Below are 17,422 nucleotides of genomic sequence, written 5' to 3' on the forward strand. Positions count from 1 at the left end.
AGGGGCAGTGGGCAGGGCCCTGGCTGGGTCTCCGGGTGGACAGGACTTTGAAATTCCAACCCCAGTTTCCACCCTTGGCCAATGACCCCAATGCTGCTGAGTGAACAGAGCAGGGGCAGGACAGACCTGTGCCTGTGGGAACATCCGGAAGCCGCCAGTCTGCCCTGGGGGCTTGGACCACAGCCTAGTCTGTGAACGTCCCTCCCAGCCCCTAGACAGTCCTACCTCCAAAGGGCCTCTCCTCAGGGGAGCTCCTGGCAGGTGAGTTTTCAGAAGAGTAGTGGGAGGCTGGGGTCTGTGGGGAAACTGAGGCCCAGGGAAGAGGCAGGGCTTGCCTGGAGGCCCAGCGAGTAGGGGTCACGGCTGTGACTTGACCCAGACACTGCTTCTGGTCACACACGGCATTTTTTTTTTTTTTTTTTTTTTGCTGACAACCCAGTCTTATTCTGACACAAAGGCTCATTCCCAGCCTGAGGCTGGGAGTAGCCCCCCACCATCCTAGAGATGAGAAAACGGGCGTCCAGAGAGGCTAAGCAACTCTTCCATGATCACACAGCCAGCCGGGGTGAGGAGATGAGACCCACATCTGCTGACCTCTCCTGAGGCTGCCACCCACTCCCGGGGCATCTGTGCCAGAGGACAGGAGCAGGGAGGGAGAACCTCCCCTGCCCCCAGGCCTGCCTAAGTGTTTCAGCGGAGAGACAGCAGACGAGGGAATTAACAGCCTCCCACTGGGCTCTCCTGGCCATGCCTGCTGCCATCAGGGCCAGCGGCTGCCCCAGTGGGGGCTGGCATGGCAGAGCCGTGGCCCTGGGGAGGACCAGTCACAGTGTCACCCCTCACTGGGCACGCAAGGCCTCCTTCCCACCCATGCTGGCTGAAGGGCCTGGTGACCACTGGGTGGACAGATGGACAGAGGCTAGCCCAGGCTGCAGAAGCTGGCCTGCCCTGCATTCCTGGGGCCTCGGTGACCCCGGGTTCCCCTCAGGGACATGGGTGTCCTCAGGTGGGGCACAGTGGCTACCTGACCGTATGGGCCTCCAGATGGTCCTGGGATGCACCTTGGACTCTAGCGGGGCAGCTGGGAGCGGCAGGATGTCTGCCTGCTCAGGAAGCTGGTAGGGAGATCAGCCTGGCCAGCTCAGAGGGCTGGGGGTCCGAGGGGATGGAGGCAGGGAAAGGGACACAGGGAGGGCTGGCGCTTCTCCTACCTCATCTCCCCATCATACATGTGGCTGTGGCCAGTGTGGCTGCCCCTGACTAGTCCAGGGTGGAGGGAGAGGAGGAAGGGGCTTACAGCCACACCTAGCCACTCCTGAGACCCCGCCCCCACACACCAGGCCCCCTTCCTCCTCTCCCTGCAGGAAAGGACCCCGGCCCTCCCTATTCCTGCTGATCCCACAAATGTGGCCACACTCACACCCCCCATCAAGACAGTGGTCCTTGCTTCTCTCAGTCCCCAGAGCCTCTTTTTTCTTGTGAGGCTCTGTTCAAATGTTGCCTCTTCTGGGAAGCCTTCCTTGGTTCCTGCTCTCTGAAAGTTCCCTCTCTTTCCTCCTCTGTCCCCATCAGACTGTGACTACCTCCTGATGCCCTTCCTCCATCACTCAGGCCTCCTGGGGCCCGGGCCTGGGCTGCTGGCCCTCTCTGTTCCCCTTGATGTCTATGGCACCAGATGCCATGCTGGGCATGGGGAGGAAGGGCGTGTGACTTCCGGGAGCCCTGGGGTGCGGGGAGAGTGACTTCGGGGAGCCCTGGGGTGCGGGGAGAAAATCCTCCCCTGCTCCGTGGGGTTGACAAGGTTACTGGGTCAGGTGCACCTGGAGGGCCGAAGTCTTTCTGGGGATGAGGTGCGGCGGAGGCGGGGCGGAGGCCAATGGAACACGCAAAGTTGGCTGAAGGAGCCTCAGGGCCCCAGTGTCCCAGCGGCGCCTCCCCCAACCCCCCCTCCCAGGACAGCCAGTCTTCCGGCTCTGGAGCCCCACCCAGCAGTCACGCTCCAGCAGCCCTAAACTGCTTGTCACTGCTCATGTGCTGCAGGCGGCTTCTCATCTTGGTGACTTTGTCCCCATGTCCCCTCTGCCTGGATTGCACGCACTCCCTCCTGCTCCGGGTTAACTCCTCCACACCCGGGGTCCCCCAACACCCCTGGCACCGGGCAGGGATCGGCCGCTGCTCACAGGTCTCGAGCACAGGGAACCCTGCAGCCCCCCACGCCCCCTGCATCCCGATCTGCCCCCCAGCAGCCAAATAGCACGCCAGGAAACGCAGCCACACCATGAGCCACCTCTGGTCAAAATCCCCCCACCTGCGCCCAACCCAAGCAAAAACCCCGGGCTCAGCGGGGCTCTCCCCTCCCCGTGCCAGCCCCCTCGCTCAGCCTGGCTGGAGCCCCTTCCTTCCCACCACAGGGTCGGCCAGGGACATGCGCCCCCCAGCTCTTTTCCGGGCCTGCCCCTCCTCTCCCTCAAGCCCCAGGCCCCTGGCACAGCCTGCCCTCCCCACTCTGTCTCAGTCCTGAGGGGGCAGCACCTGCTCACTGGCCTGCCTGGGGGACTCGCCCTCCTTATTTGCCGGCTGTCCCTAGCGCCCAGCGCAGCCCGCAGGATGTCCCACTGGACCCGGGATTCCCAGGAGGAGCCAGAGACAATCCCTTCAGGACCTTGGTGTCCCCTCTCCCACCTCCGAGCTCTGTAGTGTGTCCCAGCCTGTGCCCGTGTTCAGCGATCCCCACTTTCCTGCCAGCCCCAGAAGAGTCTTTTCTCTGTTCCTCTGGGGAGCCCACCCTGGCTGGATCTCTCCTGAGGGGCAGGTGGGCGTGAATGGCCAACCAACATCTCCAGAACCTTCCGAGGGCCCACCTGCCCCAGGCACGTGTGTAAAGCTGCTTATCTAGTCTCAGACTGCCCCAACAGGGAGGTGTGCATTGCACCCATTTTATAGATGGGGAAACTGAGGTTCATGGCAATCAAGGAGTAAGGTCCCTCTGAGGTCACATGGATTCAATGCCAGGTCAACTGCTCTTCCCCTGACATTGAGATGACAGGTTTTAAAGCAAACTGCCGTGCTCCATAGTTTTCTTCCAACCACCTCCCAGGCACACGTGCTCGCGGGGCGCCGCCGTCCCTCCTGTGAGGGCCTGCGAGGGCTGCCTGTGGTCAGTCTGATGGAGGCGGGGCCTGGAGCCCAAGAGGGGAGGTGACCCGAGCAGGGTCCAGGGCAGACGTGTGGGCCTGGAGCCCCACAGGGCACACCATCCAGCTTCCTGTTGGGTCCTGGAGCTTCTCCCCAGAGGGAAGGAGTTCGGGGCCCCCGGCAGCACGGCTCTGGGCCTCAGACATGCCCACCCGGAGCCCCCCAACAGCCCTCAGCTGGCCTCTGTAGCAAGGCCACCAGCAGCGCTGGGGGCATGGAGATGGGGACCCCACACCAGGCTGTCACTGCCGTCACTGAGCTATTGGCAAAGGTCCTGGGGAAGGTCACGTGTATGTGTGCAGGTGCATGTGTGCCCATGCATGTACCCCAGGACAGGGGACTGTCTTGGGGTTGACCTAGGGGCCCACAGCCAGGAGGGGTCACCAGCTCAAGCTAGGGGATGTAGGAAGTCCTTGAACTCAACACCTGCCCGGGTCCTACTCTCTCCTGGCCCGCTAAGTTCACCCAGCGGGAGCGTCATCCCTGCCCTCCCCACGGCCCCTGGTGACGTGGCTGTTCCACTGCCCCCTCTCGCTTCAGCCCTCCTCACCTTATCAGGTGGCCGCAGCCTAGCACCTGCGTCCCCCTCTCTCTGCAAGGCAGAACCACGTGCCAGGCGCTGGGGTCCCTGTGACCTAATGAGCCCTCGGAGGCTGGAGAGACCCAGGGGGTGCCCAGGGCTGGGACATGGCAGGGTGACCTGGGCACGTGGACAGAGTGGCTGCAAGTTACCCCGAGCCTTTGCACATGCTGCCCCTCCTGCTCAGCACACCCCTTCCCAGCTTGTTGGTTCTTGGGTTCACCTCGTCCAGGAAGCCCTCCCAGACCTCCAGCTGGGTCACATGCCCTCTTCGCTATCCTGGTCCCGGTCTTACAATGCAGGGGGCGCTGTCTGGGTAAAGGGGCCTTGTCTGTGCCTCCTCCTCAGGGGCCCAGAGCCTGGTGTCAGACCAGGCACATGGCAGAGGCTGGGGCCAGGCACTGCAGGAGGCCACAGCCTCTGGGCAGCCCTGATTTCAGCTGAGCTCCCAGCAGCCCTTTCAGGAAAGGCCCATTGGGAGAAGGCTGAGGACTCTGGGCCCTAAAGAGGCGGCCATCAGTGGCAGACAATGTGGGTCCCCAGCATGTGGCTGGCACGTGGCAACGCAAAACTCTTGCTGCAATGATGACTAGGGGTGGGGGTGACGCGGCTGAGGGATGGCGCCCCACGGGCGGGAGGGGCACCCAGCCCAGCTCCCACGCCTGCGGGGATGCCCCGCTGGCCTTCCCCAGTGCTGGCTGCCTTCAGCGATCCCACTTCCGACACCCTGCTCTCTTTCCAGCTCACACTGGGGACACCCCTCCCTCCATCACCCATCTGGTCCCCATGCACCAGGCTCCACATCCCCTCCCTGCCTCTCCCTTCATCGCAGGAGTGCTGGGACCAAACCCCAGCCTGGTGAAGGCCGCCTCTCCATGGACAGCAGGAAGCCACAAAGCTGCCTGTTGGGACTCGCTTTGTGCTCATCTGACGGAATGACCTGGAATCGTCTCACATTCCCAGCTCGTCCCCTCTCCCACCCGCCTGGAAAGCGACTTCACACCTTCCGCTCCCTGCTCAGCCTCCCCATCCCTCCGCCCTGCTGAGGAAACAAAGCCACCCTGAGGGAACTCACACAGATGTCCCTGGCCAGGTGTAGCCACCTACCCACATCTGCCCCAACACCTGGTACCGCCCGCTGGCATGACAGGCAGCCCTCGACCCCCTCTGGGTGTGGCTCAGTGACTCCCCCCTTGCTCCCTGGCCACCAGTGTCTCTCTCTCTCTTCCAGAGCATTCTCCGACATCAAAAACCACCTTCTCTTGACCCTCTAAGGACCGCCCCTTTCCCTCACTGCTCTGTGGGGATGCTGCCTGTCCTCATTCTCAGCCTACTGGGACCAACGGAGCCCACGGTGGCAGGGCTGAGCCTTCCCCCTCCTGAGAGCACTGCCTTCTTCTCCTTCTCCTTCTTGAAGGTCCGAAGGTGAGAACATCCTGGCGGGGGACCAGGGTGCATCCCAGATCCCTGGCCTGGGGGAAAGGGCCAACTCAGTGCTGGCAGGGGAGACACAGGCCGAAGGCGCTGAGTACAGGCCAAGTGTCTGGTCCTTTCCCTTGGGGCACCAGGCTGTGGCTTGGGGCTGTCCCTCCTGTGGCTGAGCCAGGAAGGGGAGCCCAAGGAGGCTGCCTTGGTGGGAGGCAAGCCACAGGGCCCTCAGGAAGCCCCCCCAGAACCCCTGGCTTTGTAAGGGCTCCTTGGGCACCCCCTGCCCAACCCCCTCTTTCCTAACACCCAGCTGGGCACTGCGCATCTGCTCTTTCATGAGTTTCCTACTCTAGACTGGGGGGGCCTGGAAGGCACAACCATGCACACTTGGCCCCAGACCCCTCCCCTGCCCCGAGGCCAGACCTACTCTCCACCCAGAGTCGGGGAGACCACGGGAAGACGGATGGATGGAATGATCATGGGGTTGGCCCCACAGGCAATGAGGGGCTCCCAAATTAACCTCCCAGCACCTGAAATTCTGCCCTCAAGCCCCTTGGCTGAGAAGGCACCACTGTTCAATACTTTGGTGATGGGGTTCATGGCCGCCCACCAAGGATCCCACAACGGCTTCACTCATTTGCACCTCCACCAGCCGGCGAGCCACTGCAGACAGACATGGGCACATGGTAACTGGAGCAGTGGGAGGGCCTGTTTTTTGGAATCCGGGGATCACGAAGGTCATCAGAGCTGTGGGAGGCTTAGTGGTGACCCCAACACTGCAGGGCCCCAACCCTGCGCTCCCTCCATGCCCTGCCACTCTGGGCTCCTGGCTGGCCCCGCCCTCCTCTCCCCTCCCCAGCTACCCCTGCCTCTCCCTCTCCCCACACACCTCTCCAGGGCAAGAGACACTCCCCAGGAGGCCAAACCCCATCTGGAGGAAAAGGGGAGCTATGATGGTGGGTTTTCACCACTGGGCCGGAAAGAGCTGCCTTTCTGGGCCTCAGATTCAAAACCCACTTGTGGGTACTTGTGACCACCATGACCTCCTCCAGGAAACGGCTCCCTGAGATTACCCTCATTCAGTGACTCAGTCCCCTAGCGAGACCTACTGTGTGCCACTGGCGTGTCGAGACCTACTGTGTGCCACCGGCGTGTCCTCACTGAATCCTCACCTCCCTGGGTGGGGGGTGCTGCCCATTGGCAGACAGAGGAGTCATGGCTAGGGGCAAGGGCGTCTTTCAAGGGCCCTGGGCTAGTACAGGCTACTCTCCCAGGATGGCCTCCCCACCCCAGGACGGCCCCTGCAGACGTCACCACAGGTCCCCCAGCCCTGGTCCCCACCCTCTCCTGCCAGGACACTGGACCCCGGCAGAGCACCCTCACGCTGCTGGCCATGAGGGATGTGGGACGAGGGGCTGAGGACCCCAGGAGACCCGGCCCCGCGTCCTGCCGCCTTCATCCAAGAGCCATCTTGTCTTCCCCATCTCAGATCAGCAACTCCGTCAAGACGGTCTCTTCACTGTTGCCCTGCGGTGGGCTCCCTGACTGGCTCACCAGCCCCGGCACCAGGGAGTGGGGGCAGGCAGTTAACAGGCAGACCATTAACCCCAAGATCCATGGTGCCAAGATCCATGGTAACAATGAAATCTTGGAAACAACCTTCTAATGTAGGTGCTCTTATGATGCCCACTCTGTGGAGGCAGAAACTGAGAATCAGAGAGGTGCATAAATTTGTCCAAGGCCACATAGCCAGTAAGTGATAGAGCCGGGATTCAAAGCCAGGTGAGTCTACCTTCTTAATCACATGCTTCATCAGGGAGGCTTTCCAGAGTGGGGACTCAGATGTGCTGTGAGGATAGGAGACTTGGAAGGGCAGGGCAGAAGAAGAAAGAATAGTCAGTGTGGAGGGTCTCTTCGTAGTGCCTGGAAACCCAAAGGGGGAAGTCAAAGCAAGGTAGTCATTCACACCATAGTAAGAATTAGCACATAAACCTTCCTCCGCTAGGGTCAGGTTTAGAAGTGCGGCAGAGAGCCTTGGGGACCCCACTTAGGGAGGGACTGGCCCTGCCCAGTGGGTGGAGAAGACAAGAGGCAGAGAGTAGGCAGTCTGGAGGGAAGGGACAAGAAAACCCAAAGGCAATCCTAGAGGCATCAGATGGGTCTCAGCAGGTAGCCGGTCCCCAGAAAAGCTCTTCTTGACTTGGCAGCCAGTCCTTCAACCCTCAGTGAGTACCTACTGCGTGCTCACCCTGCCCAGAGAATGCGGATGGCCTCCAGGACAGGGGGCCTACCCAGAGCAAGTATGCAGCAGGAATACCCCAAACCCATGGGTAAAACAGCAGCCCATGTGTCCCCAAACTTGCTCTCCCCCTGTAGCTCTCTCCATTGCAGGTGACATGGCTGTATCCTTTGCTCTGGCCCAACACCCAGGAGTTGTCCTGGATGCCCTGCCTTCCCTCACACCCCACATCCATCCTATCAGGAGACGCTGTCCGCTCTCCTCCCGAATACACCAGAACTCTCGCCCACCTCCATGGTCACTGCCCGGTGGTGGGGAGGCGGGCGGCGGTGTCCAAGCTGCCATCTCGACTCTCCTGGTCCCTGCCCTGCCCCCGTCCTGACCTCCCAGCTGTGCCCCCTCACGCCACACAGAGCCAATCCCACCATGGCTCTGCTCGCCAGCCCTCAGGCGTCCCCACTCAGCCGGAGCCTCCATTGGTCCCCCTCACCTCCCTGGCCTCCTTATCACTCTGCTCAGCTACTTGGGCCTGTCCCCATTTCTCACAGGACATCCCCTTCCTCTGTACCTTGCCCCTGCTGTTTCCTCTGCCTGGAGCTCTCCCCTCCCCCCACAACTGTGGTGACCCATCACCTGCTCAGGCCTGCACCCAGCTATCGCCTCCCTGTGTGTGGCAGGTCTCCCAGGCCGGGCTGCCCCAGCCGCAACACACTCACTGCCCTTCTGTTCTGGGGACATTTTTGGTCTCCACAGCACTGGTCACTGTGATATTTATTTTAAAAAGTTTTCTGTCTCCCCTAATAAGACGAAGTTTTTGGTCACTGCCATATCCTCCATGCCTATGACAGCCTGGAGCAAACAGTAGGTGCTCAATAAATACTTGTCAAGCATGTGATCGATGAGCAAATTAATTGAACAGTGACAACCCAGAGGGCCAAGGCACTGGAGACTCGTAGATGGGAGAAGGGGTCCCTGTGGAGGGAGGCAGGACAGGCCACCTCTGAGTGACCAGTGAGGGGAGCAGCCATGCACTGAAAGTGGTCCGGGTGCCGCGCAAGAGTTTGGGTCTTCTGGGGGGGCCAGCAGGGGTCTGGAGCTGTCAGAGGTGTGTCCTCAATTCTGGGCTTCAGGGAGGGTGCTGCTGTGGCCTGGAAGAGGGGGACATTGGAAGGGAGGATGGGAAGCCTCTTGTCTGAGGGGACAGTGTCATGGGCATCCCCAGGGGGGTGGGCTGCGCCATTTGGTCCAGACACAGACAGGCCTCTTCCAACTGGGCACCGTCCTGATGCTTGGGGACGCTGTGGCCTTCCTGGCCCCAGAGATCTGGGTGAGTCCCTTTCTGGCCTCAGTTTCCCTGGAGCCCTCCAGCTCTGTGATCCTTCACAGCTGGGAGGGCAGGAGGCGGAGAATCCGGGGAAGGTCAGAGCTCAGCCCCCCAGTGAGGAAGTTGCCCCACCTTTAAGACCTGCCTCCGGGTGCCACTCTCCCACCTGCCTCAGGCTCCTGCCCCCGTCCAGAAGGCCCCCGTCCCTGCTCTTTGTCTCAATAGGGCCCCCACCTCCTGTTGAGGCCAAATCCCTCCACCAGAGGCTCTCGCAGCTCTGAGGGCCTCCCAGGGGATGATATAAAAAAATAATAATAAATAACACTACTCTCTGAGGGCCCAAGGAGTCGGGTAGAGGGCACAAGTGAGGGAGAGGCTCCCTCTCGAGCACTGTAAAGAGTGGGGAGCGGCTGTCCAGCTCCTCCTTCCGCACTGTTTGCCACAGTGTGGCCTCATCCAAAAGCATTTACTGAATACCTACTATGTGCCAGTTCTAAACACTGGAGGTCAGCAGTGGACTGGTCTTCTGGACAGGGGAGTGGGGAGACAGGTAATAAACAAGATAAAAAAATAAAGCAAATCACTAGTCAGCTGGAGATCGGGGTGGCAGGGAAAATCAAGACAGAGAGGGGGCAGGGAGGGGGGTTGATAGTATGAATGGAATGAGCAGTCAGGAAACGAGATGTCCCCCTGACATCTGAAAATGATGTGGAAGGAGGGAAGGTAGGACTCATATGGATATCTGGAGAAGAACATTCCAGGTCGAAAGGAAGAGCTTGGGCAAAGGCCCTGGGGCAGGAGCCTGTCTAATGTGCTTGAGGAATGGCAAGGAGGCCAGGCGGCTAGAGGGGAGAGTCATGGGAGAGGAGGTCAGTGGGACTGGACGTTTCCACCATGACATGTCGTCTGTCTCTATGTCCAGGACACCAGGTTGGTGTTTCCCCACAGCATCCCCAGCACGGAGAGTGGCCGTTGGCAGGGGCACAACCACAGCAAACATCAGTCATCACAGTACATCAAAGAGCAGCGACGTGAACATGGTGTCCCTGGGCAAAAAAGCTTTACTCTGCCGGACAAGCCGAAAACATTCAACCGAATTAAAAAGTTAAGAACTTTGTTCATCACAGGACCATTTCAAGGGCGGGAAGCTAGTGGCCGCTGGGAGGTGACTGGCACAAGGACCTGGCCCAAGAAGACCCACAAGCTGGTCAGACAGCTTGGAAAACACACTGGGAACTTACAGAAGAGGAAGCCCCAGTGAGCACCAATCCAGGGGAGTGTGGTTAGCATCCCCCCACCCTGAGAAACAGCACCATGTCGCCCCTCCCCGCCCCCAAAGATGATGCCAAGTGCTGGGAGGTCATGGACCTCCCAACGACCCTGGGCTGCACTAGGAGCGTGGCCCACCCCTTCTTCCTGACCCTACAGCTCTGCCCCGGGGTGGGGCGGACCCCGAACCATGCAGCATGTGGGCTCCCAGAGCACCTGGGCAGGACCATCCTGCAGCTCGGTCCCCAGGGGTCCAGGCAGGAAGCCAACCCCACTGCTCCAGCAGAGAAGAAAGGGACAGCACTCACACCAGCTGTGGGCCACCCCGCCCCGCCGCCAACACGCAAACACACTGTTCTGGCGAGAAAAGGCCAGCCTTTGGCACACAGGCTGCAAGACTCCGTGGATGGGAGGTTCTAGACCAGGCAAGAAAAGGGGCTCTGTCCGTTAGAGAGTCAGAGATGCTCTCAGGTGGCAGAAGGATGCAGAAAACAAAGAATGGATTGTCACAAACGCCAGCCACCTGCCTCCCCCCCAGGCCTCTGGGGAGCCGGAGGGAGCTGGGAAAGGGGAGGGGTGTTGGGGCGCCCCTAGAGGGCCGGCGGTATTCATCTTCTTGACCCGGGCGCCTGCCGTTCTAAACTTGATCTCTAGACGGCACAGATATTTATTCCCTTTTCTGTATGCTGGTCACAGTTCACAACTTTGAAAAATCCTGGTTGGGGGAGAGGGAGGGGGGCCGCATAGCGGGAAGAGTTCTGGTTTCCTGGGCACCTGCTCCGTCCCTGCGGTGGCTGACCCACTTTCCTACATCACAGAGGGGACGGGGCTGGCCCAAAGGCCTGAGGCAGACAAAGTGGCCACGGCAGGAGCACAGGAGCGAAGGCAGAGGGGACCCTGTGCAGGGGAGAGTGGAGGAGGGGATTGATTTGAGGATTGACCTCCCCGCCCTGCAAAAAGACAGCGGCCCGGCCTCACCAACAGCCACAAATACAAGTGTCACAGGCAGAGGCAGGAGGGCTGAGGGAGCAAGGGCAAGGGGACACGGGAACCCAGGTCAGAGGTGGCCAGACCTGGGGGAGCATGACCATGGTGAGCCCCTGCTGGGCGCTGGGGATGGAAGACTTGAGGGGGCAGACCCAGGCTCTGCTAGAAGGGGCTCCCCTTCAGGGCACACGCCAGAGGGTGCTCCCCACCTCCACCCCCTCCCGTCCCCCCTCCCCCGCCGGAATGCATCCCTGCATCCTAGGGCCTCCCATGGACTTTGTGCCTCTTGGGAGGTCTCTCTGGTCTATCCTCCTTGCTAACTCCTATTTATTCTTCAAGCCTTGGCTCAAATACCCCTGCTTCCAGGAAGCCCTCCCTGATATCCCAAGCCAGTGTCCCTGGCCTGGGCTCCCTGGGAAGATCTGTTGTTGATGGGCCTGTGTCCCCACCTGCTCTGGAGGGTTGGCCTGGGTCTTATGCGGTCTCAGTGCCCAATGCAGGACTCAGTACGCAGAAAGGGAATGATTCCACTTGAGGGTAAGGGACAAGAGAGTCCCAAAAGCAACAGGGAATAGGTGACAGGGAGAAAAGAGTTTACCATGTAGACAAGAAGGCAGGTGGAAAGGCGTTCTGGGCAGGGGAACAGCACAGGCTGAGGCAGAAAGGCTTGGCCATTTATTTGGGACCGAGAAGGGGGGCTTCCGTATGGGGTGGGGGTGAGCAGAGGGGCTGGGGCAGGGGAAACCCACGAAGGGAGCCTTGGGTTCCTTTTGTCCACTCATCACATCTTTCCTGGACCCTTCCACGAGCTAGACTTGGTTCCAGGCTCCAGAGTGGGGGTGGGATGTCAAGTATGGGGGGCGGGGAGGACCTGCCACTGGGAGCTCAGTTCAGATCCCCAGGCCCAGCCTGCAAAGTGCAGAATTGCAATCTAGGAGTAGGAAGTGGGGCCCAGGACACCCCAAGACTCCTTCATTTTGACCACAAACGCACCTTCTCGAGCTTGGGGAACCCACCAAAGTATGGTTCAGATGCCCCACAGTGATCCCCCACCTGGGCCCCTGCTATGGGCCAGGTCTCAGGTGAGGCACCTCATTCTCCCAACAGCCCTGCCGAGGCATGGGATGATTAGGACATCCACTTCACAGATGAGAAACCTGAGGCCAGAGACTGGCTCTGTGGTTGCCCAAGCCCCATGACCTTCCCGTTTTGACTAACTTCCCCTACCTCGTTTGAGGCCTCTTGGTCCCGGACCCCTGCCCCACCCCCCACCAACAGCACTAAATGCAGAATGGAACCCTACAGGGGCAGTCCCTGCACTGGCTGGTAAGGAAGGGTCTGGAAAGGCCCTTAAGGCAGCTCTGAGAACACTAATGGGGGTGAGAAGAAGAGGAGGGCAGGACCCTCCCCAGTTCTGGGATGCTGTACTGTGTCCCGGCCCCATGGGATCCCCACCCCCACCAGCTCCAAAATCCTGCCTCAGGTGAAAGCCCAAGTGGCCCAGAACAGCCCAGAAGCCCAGGCTACTGCCACTCGCCTTTGGGACTCGGCCCAGGGAAGCCTCAGCCCCCGATGCCCTTAGCATCTCAGGCAGTGGGTCTACCCAGATGGCCCCCTTACCCCCTCACTCACCTGCCCACCTGCATCCTCTCTGTCCCCACTGCCCAGAACACAGGGGTGGGTGGACATGGAGAGCAAGAGAAAGACAAAGAGAACCACAGAAGGGATACCCCTCCCCCAAGCTGGTCTTGGGGTGCCCCGTGAATGCTACCTTTCAAGTCCCAGCTGAGTTAAGCAGTGTCCCTTCTTCCTAGGGACCCATCCCAGGTCCGTAGACGGGTGAGATGACAGCCAAGGTTGGGTATCAGGGAGGACCCTGGCCTGAGGTTAGAGGCCTAAGCTCATCATCTCCTTGGGCCTCACCTGCCCCACCTGGACCTTGACCATGCTCAGGTGGGCCAGATTGAGCATCAGAGTTTGGGTCTGAGCTCCAATGACCTAAGAGACCGGGCTCCCTCCTCCTAGCCAGGGACAAGTATGTCCTTGCCCAGTGGGACCAAGAGAGGGCTGCACTCCAGCTCAGTGGCCAGGAGATGGCCCTGCTCTGAACAGCCCGACTCTGGCTTCTGTGAGCCCACCTGTCCCAGGCTCCCACCTGGACATTCCCAACTCACCCACAGCACTTAGGGTCAGCTGGGTCTCTTTCCCTGAGATCCTGGGGTATGTTCTGGAACAAGCCTGGGCTCTGCTAGGTCCCAGACCCGCAGGGGATATGCGTCCTGGCTACCGAGCAGCCTTCCCCTTGGATGCTGATTCTGGCCTTGGGAGGAGGGGCAGCTGGAGGGGGGAGGTCAAGAGACCCTCCAGACCTTGGGGGATGGTGCCGAAACCTAACAGTCAGAGCTGGGCCTGCTGCCCACACAACGCCTCGGCTCAGACTCCGGAAGGAAAACACAGGAGGGGTGTTCCCAAAGTGGGGGTCAGGGTGGCCAAGGGAAGTCGAGGAGGAAGTCGTGAATATTCACATCGGCTGATGCCGGCCGAGAAGGGAGCCCGGGGCAGTCCACGATGGCTCAAAGTTTAGCACCCCGAGGGAGGCCTCAGGGGACACTCCCGGACTCGCGGGATTCCCCCAAAATGGCTCCAAGACGCGCCCGCCACGGCTGGCCAGCCGCGAGGACTCCATCCCCCACCCCCGCCCCCACGAGGCGTAAACTTAAAAGCTCAGAACCAGGCAACTGTCAGCTGGGAGTGGGGGGGAGGGGGCCCCAAGCCGGAGCGGGGACTCGGCGCGAACAGCGGGCGCAGAAGCCCGGAGGGTCCCGGGGAGGGGACAGCCGAGAGTCCGGGGCGGCGCACCGGGGCAGGGGTGGGGGGGGCCCGTGCAGGCCCTTGCGGTGCACCCGCTCCCCCCGCCGCGGCCGCCCCTGGCCCGGGCCGAGGAGCCCCCGCGCGCGAGGGGCTCCCCATTGTCTCGCGGCGCGCACACACGCACCCCACGGCTGCACACCGGCCCGCGCCAGCCCTGCCGAAGCGGCCCGGACCCCGTGTCTGCGCCCGGGCGGAGCCCTCCGCCCCCCCCACCCCGCCCTCCCGAGCGCCCCCATTCCGACCCGACCCCGCGAGCCGCGGCCCGGGAGACGCTGCACTCACCTGAGTTTCTCCATGTCTGCGGCAGAGGCCTGCGAGAAACCAAACGAGAGGGTCAGCAGGCAGGAGGCGTGCGCTCCGTGGCCGCGCCGGGCGGAGCCGGGCACAGCGGGCACGGGCGGGTGCGGCGGCGGGGCGCCCCGCGCGGCTCGGTCGGCGGCAAGCCCGGCCCGCGCGCCCCCAACCCCTGCCCTCTCCGCCCCCGACCCGGGCCGCGGTCCCCGGGACTCAGGGGGTGCGCCGGGTCGCGGCCGAGTAACAGGTGAGCCCGCCGGGGCCGCCGCGCTCCCCGGCACAGAGTTACGCCCCCCGGGGGGAAGAGGGGGCCGGCCTGGGGACTCGGGATGGCACGGCCCGCGGCGATCCCGGTCTCGCCCGAAGAAGGGGGACCCGGGCCGGCCCCGTTAACTCTCCCGGGGCCGCGGCCCCCGCTGCTCCCAGCACATCGCCCGCCCCCCCCACCTGCCCGCCCGTTAACCCTTCCAACCCCGCGCTCCCTCCTGGAGGAAGCCGAGCCCGGAATCGCAGAATCTCCTAGTCGGAGACTGTTCGAATCCAGGAATTGGGAACCATACGGGATTGCAGAACCCGACACTCAACACGATCCGAGGGTGATGGCATTTGGGACCTCAGACTGCTCAGTCAGAGACCCCGCTGCCCTCAGATTCTGGGGTTCTGGGCCTGGCTCGCCCCTCCCGGGCCCGAGGGATTAACCCTTGCGCGCCCGGCTCGCCGGCGGGGCTCCCTGCCGGGCTTGCGCACACCCGCCCGCGCGCGGCTAGGAGACCCTCCCTGCCCAGCTCCGCACAGCCGGGCAGCCCCTCCGCGCGCCGGGCGGGGAGACCCACCCGCTGCCGTTAACCCTGCGGGCGCCGGCGACCGATGGGGACCGCGAGCGGCCCGGGCGGGATCGCACTTCCTGCGCGGAGCGGGGGGCGCGGGGCGGGCTCTCCATCGCCCGGGAAGGCCGCTCCCGGGAGCTTTCCCCCCGTCTTTCCGTGCCACGACTGGCACTAAAGGGGGACGGGGGTCTGAGCCCAGGGACCACGCGACACACCTGGGAAGACTGATGACTGCCCATCCCGGCCCCTCGCTCCGGCGCCGCCGCCGCGTCCGCCGGGAGCGCGCTCCGCTCCGGTCCGGGCCCCACGCCGCCTCCCCCACCGCCCCGCCGGGCGAGGGCGCAGCCCGGCCAACAGCGCCGAGCTAGGAGGCCCGGCCCGGGGTCCTCCGCCGGGCTCGGCCGCCAACTCCCCGGGTGCTCGGCAGGCCCTCCCGGGACTCCGCTGGCCTGTACCCTCACCTGCGAGCCGGGGTTGGGGGCAGGGGGAGGCGGACGAAGCGCTCTGCTGCCCTTCAGCACCAGCGGGCAGTGGAGGGGCTGGGTGGGGGGAAGGAATTTTAGAAGAAAGGATCCGCCGGGGGCCCGGATTGGTCGCCAGATACGACACTGACTCTAAAAGTTGTCGGAGCCCACAAGCCCAGACCCCCCTCTAAAAACCCTTCTCCCCTAAAGACAGAGAATTGGCCGCCGAGCCAATGCCTCCCCCGAAAGCCCCCGTATCCATCCCAGGCCCACCTTTCCCAGGTCCCCATCACCGGGCTCCGCACATTAGATCCCAGCATACAGCAGGCGCTCAATAAACACGGACAGGGCATGCCTAGATCCTACACCACTGTGGCGTGTCTTTTCCTGCCTCTCCTCTCTGGCTGTGAGTTCCAGGCAGGAGCTCTGTCCCTTCACCGGGGCACCCCCAGCACCCAGCAGGCCTGGCCTCCACAGGGCCCGCGCTGGGTGGGAGGAGCCGTGCTTTCTCAGGGTCAGCCCCAGCCAGGTTCATACCCAACCCCAAAAGCCCAAGTGTTCCTCCATCCCCCGGCGCTTTCGTGCACATGCATTAGCTCTGAGCTAAGTTCTTGCGGTGGGAGCGGACAGCCAATGAGGTGAGCCCTGCCCTCTGGGGGCTAATGGTTGAGAAAGGAAACCCTCACTCTGTCCTGGGAGTTCCCCCTCCGCAGAGGGTCAAGGATAAATACTGGCACAACCGCCCCGACCCCTGGCCCCCAAAATGGTGGCTCCTCTGGACCGCTCAGCAGAGAAGCCATCATTCCCATTTCACCGATAAGGAAAGCAAAGGCCAAAGCCCAGCCCAGCCCAGCAGGGCCTGGAACCCAGCCCTCAGAGAGAGGCCTTCCCCCCCCCCCCCCCCCCCCGCAAAGGCTAGGGGCACCCCTCCTATGTCTTTGGTTGTCTCAATCACTCACAGTGAATGATCTGCCAGGGAGTTTGTCTAAAATTAATAAGAATGTATTAAAATTTAATTTAAAAAATCTAGCATTAATTATTTATAGTGAATGTTTCAGCTTCTCTAAAAGGTCTGTCTGGGAGTTTCATCCCCAAGAAGAAATCTCTGGGGAGGCTGCTGAGTTGTCCTGGTGGTGGGGGAGGGAGCAGGCCAGGAAGGCTTGTGGGGAAGGAGAGGGGGTCTAGCCCTGGCACCCTGGAGCCCCTCCCTTCATGCTGCTACTCCAGACCCTGAAGCCTGGCTCTGACCCCTCCACGAGGACTCAGATTCTCCCCAGACCCAGTGCCTGTGCCCTCATCCTTAAAGATCGCCTCCTCCAGGCAGCCCTCCATGGAGACCCAGTGGAGTTGTTTGGTTTAGGTCTCCATACCAGACGCGTACCCCTCCGGGGCAGGACCTTTCCAGGCCCTGGCCCAGGGCTAGCCTAGAGCCTCACCCAGGGTTTGGAAGCCTGGACGCGGCTCTGGATGCCCATGTGATAAGCAGTCACAGCTGTACGTGGCTGGGGAGCAGTGAGGCCAGCCCTGTGTGGAGGTGCAATGCCTTTGGCAATGGTCTTAGTGTTGGGGCCAGACCTTCAGGTTCAAGTTGACTCTGCAATTCAGAAGCACAAGATTTGGGAATATTCCTGAAATGCCCCTTTTACGGATGAGAAAAACAAGACCAGAGCCTGAAATGGGCTTATTCCAAGTCACCTAAAGTAATCCAGGGCCTGCCTGTTGGGCTGGGTAGAGGGGAATGGGGGCACTGCCCGGGTCTTCGGCCAGAGGGGGGCCTCCAATATTGGAGGATGACTATGAACGTGAGGGGCCTGTGGGATGTCCAGGGTCCTCAGTGTGAAATGATGGGGCAGGACATACCCTCTGGCCCCTCTAGGGACCTACAGGCAAGTGGGATCCCAGCACTCTTCTCCAGGGACTCCCATACCCATGGCCCCACACCTC

General features: G+C 61.9%; 1 protein-coding gene across 1 annotated transcript in view; it reads right to left on the reverse strand.

Moving 5' to 3' along the window:
* The window catches only part of LOC111148560 (brain enriched guanylate kinase associated), a 28,707-nt gene extending 12,903 nt beyond the window's left edge, over window positions 1–15,804 (reverse strand). The window contains exons 1-2 of the mRNA XM_022505221.1: window positions 15,752–15,804; window positions 14,176–14,204 (exon numbers count right to left, since the gene is read on the reverse strand). Of these exons, the coding sequence (XP_022360929.1) occupies window positions 14,176–14,189 (14 nt within the window). The 5' untranslated portion in view covers window positions 14,190–14,204; window positions 15,752–15,804. The remainder of the gene's footprint in view (window positions 1–14,175; window positions 14,205–15,751) is intronic.
* Window positions 15,805–17,422: the final 1,618 nt, after the last annotated feature.

The sequence above is a fragment of the Enhydra lutris genome, unplaced genomic scaffold, assembly GCF_002288905.1.
Source record: "Enhydra lutris kenyoni isolate GAN:26980312 unplaced genomic scaffold, ASM228890v2 scaffoldscaffold20, whole genome shotgun sequence".
Lineage (NCBI taxonomy): Eukaryota > Metazoa > Chordata > Mammalia > Carnivora > Mustelidae > Enhydra > Enhydra lutris.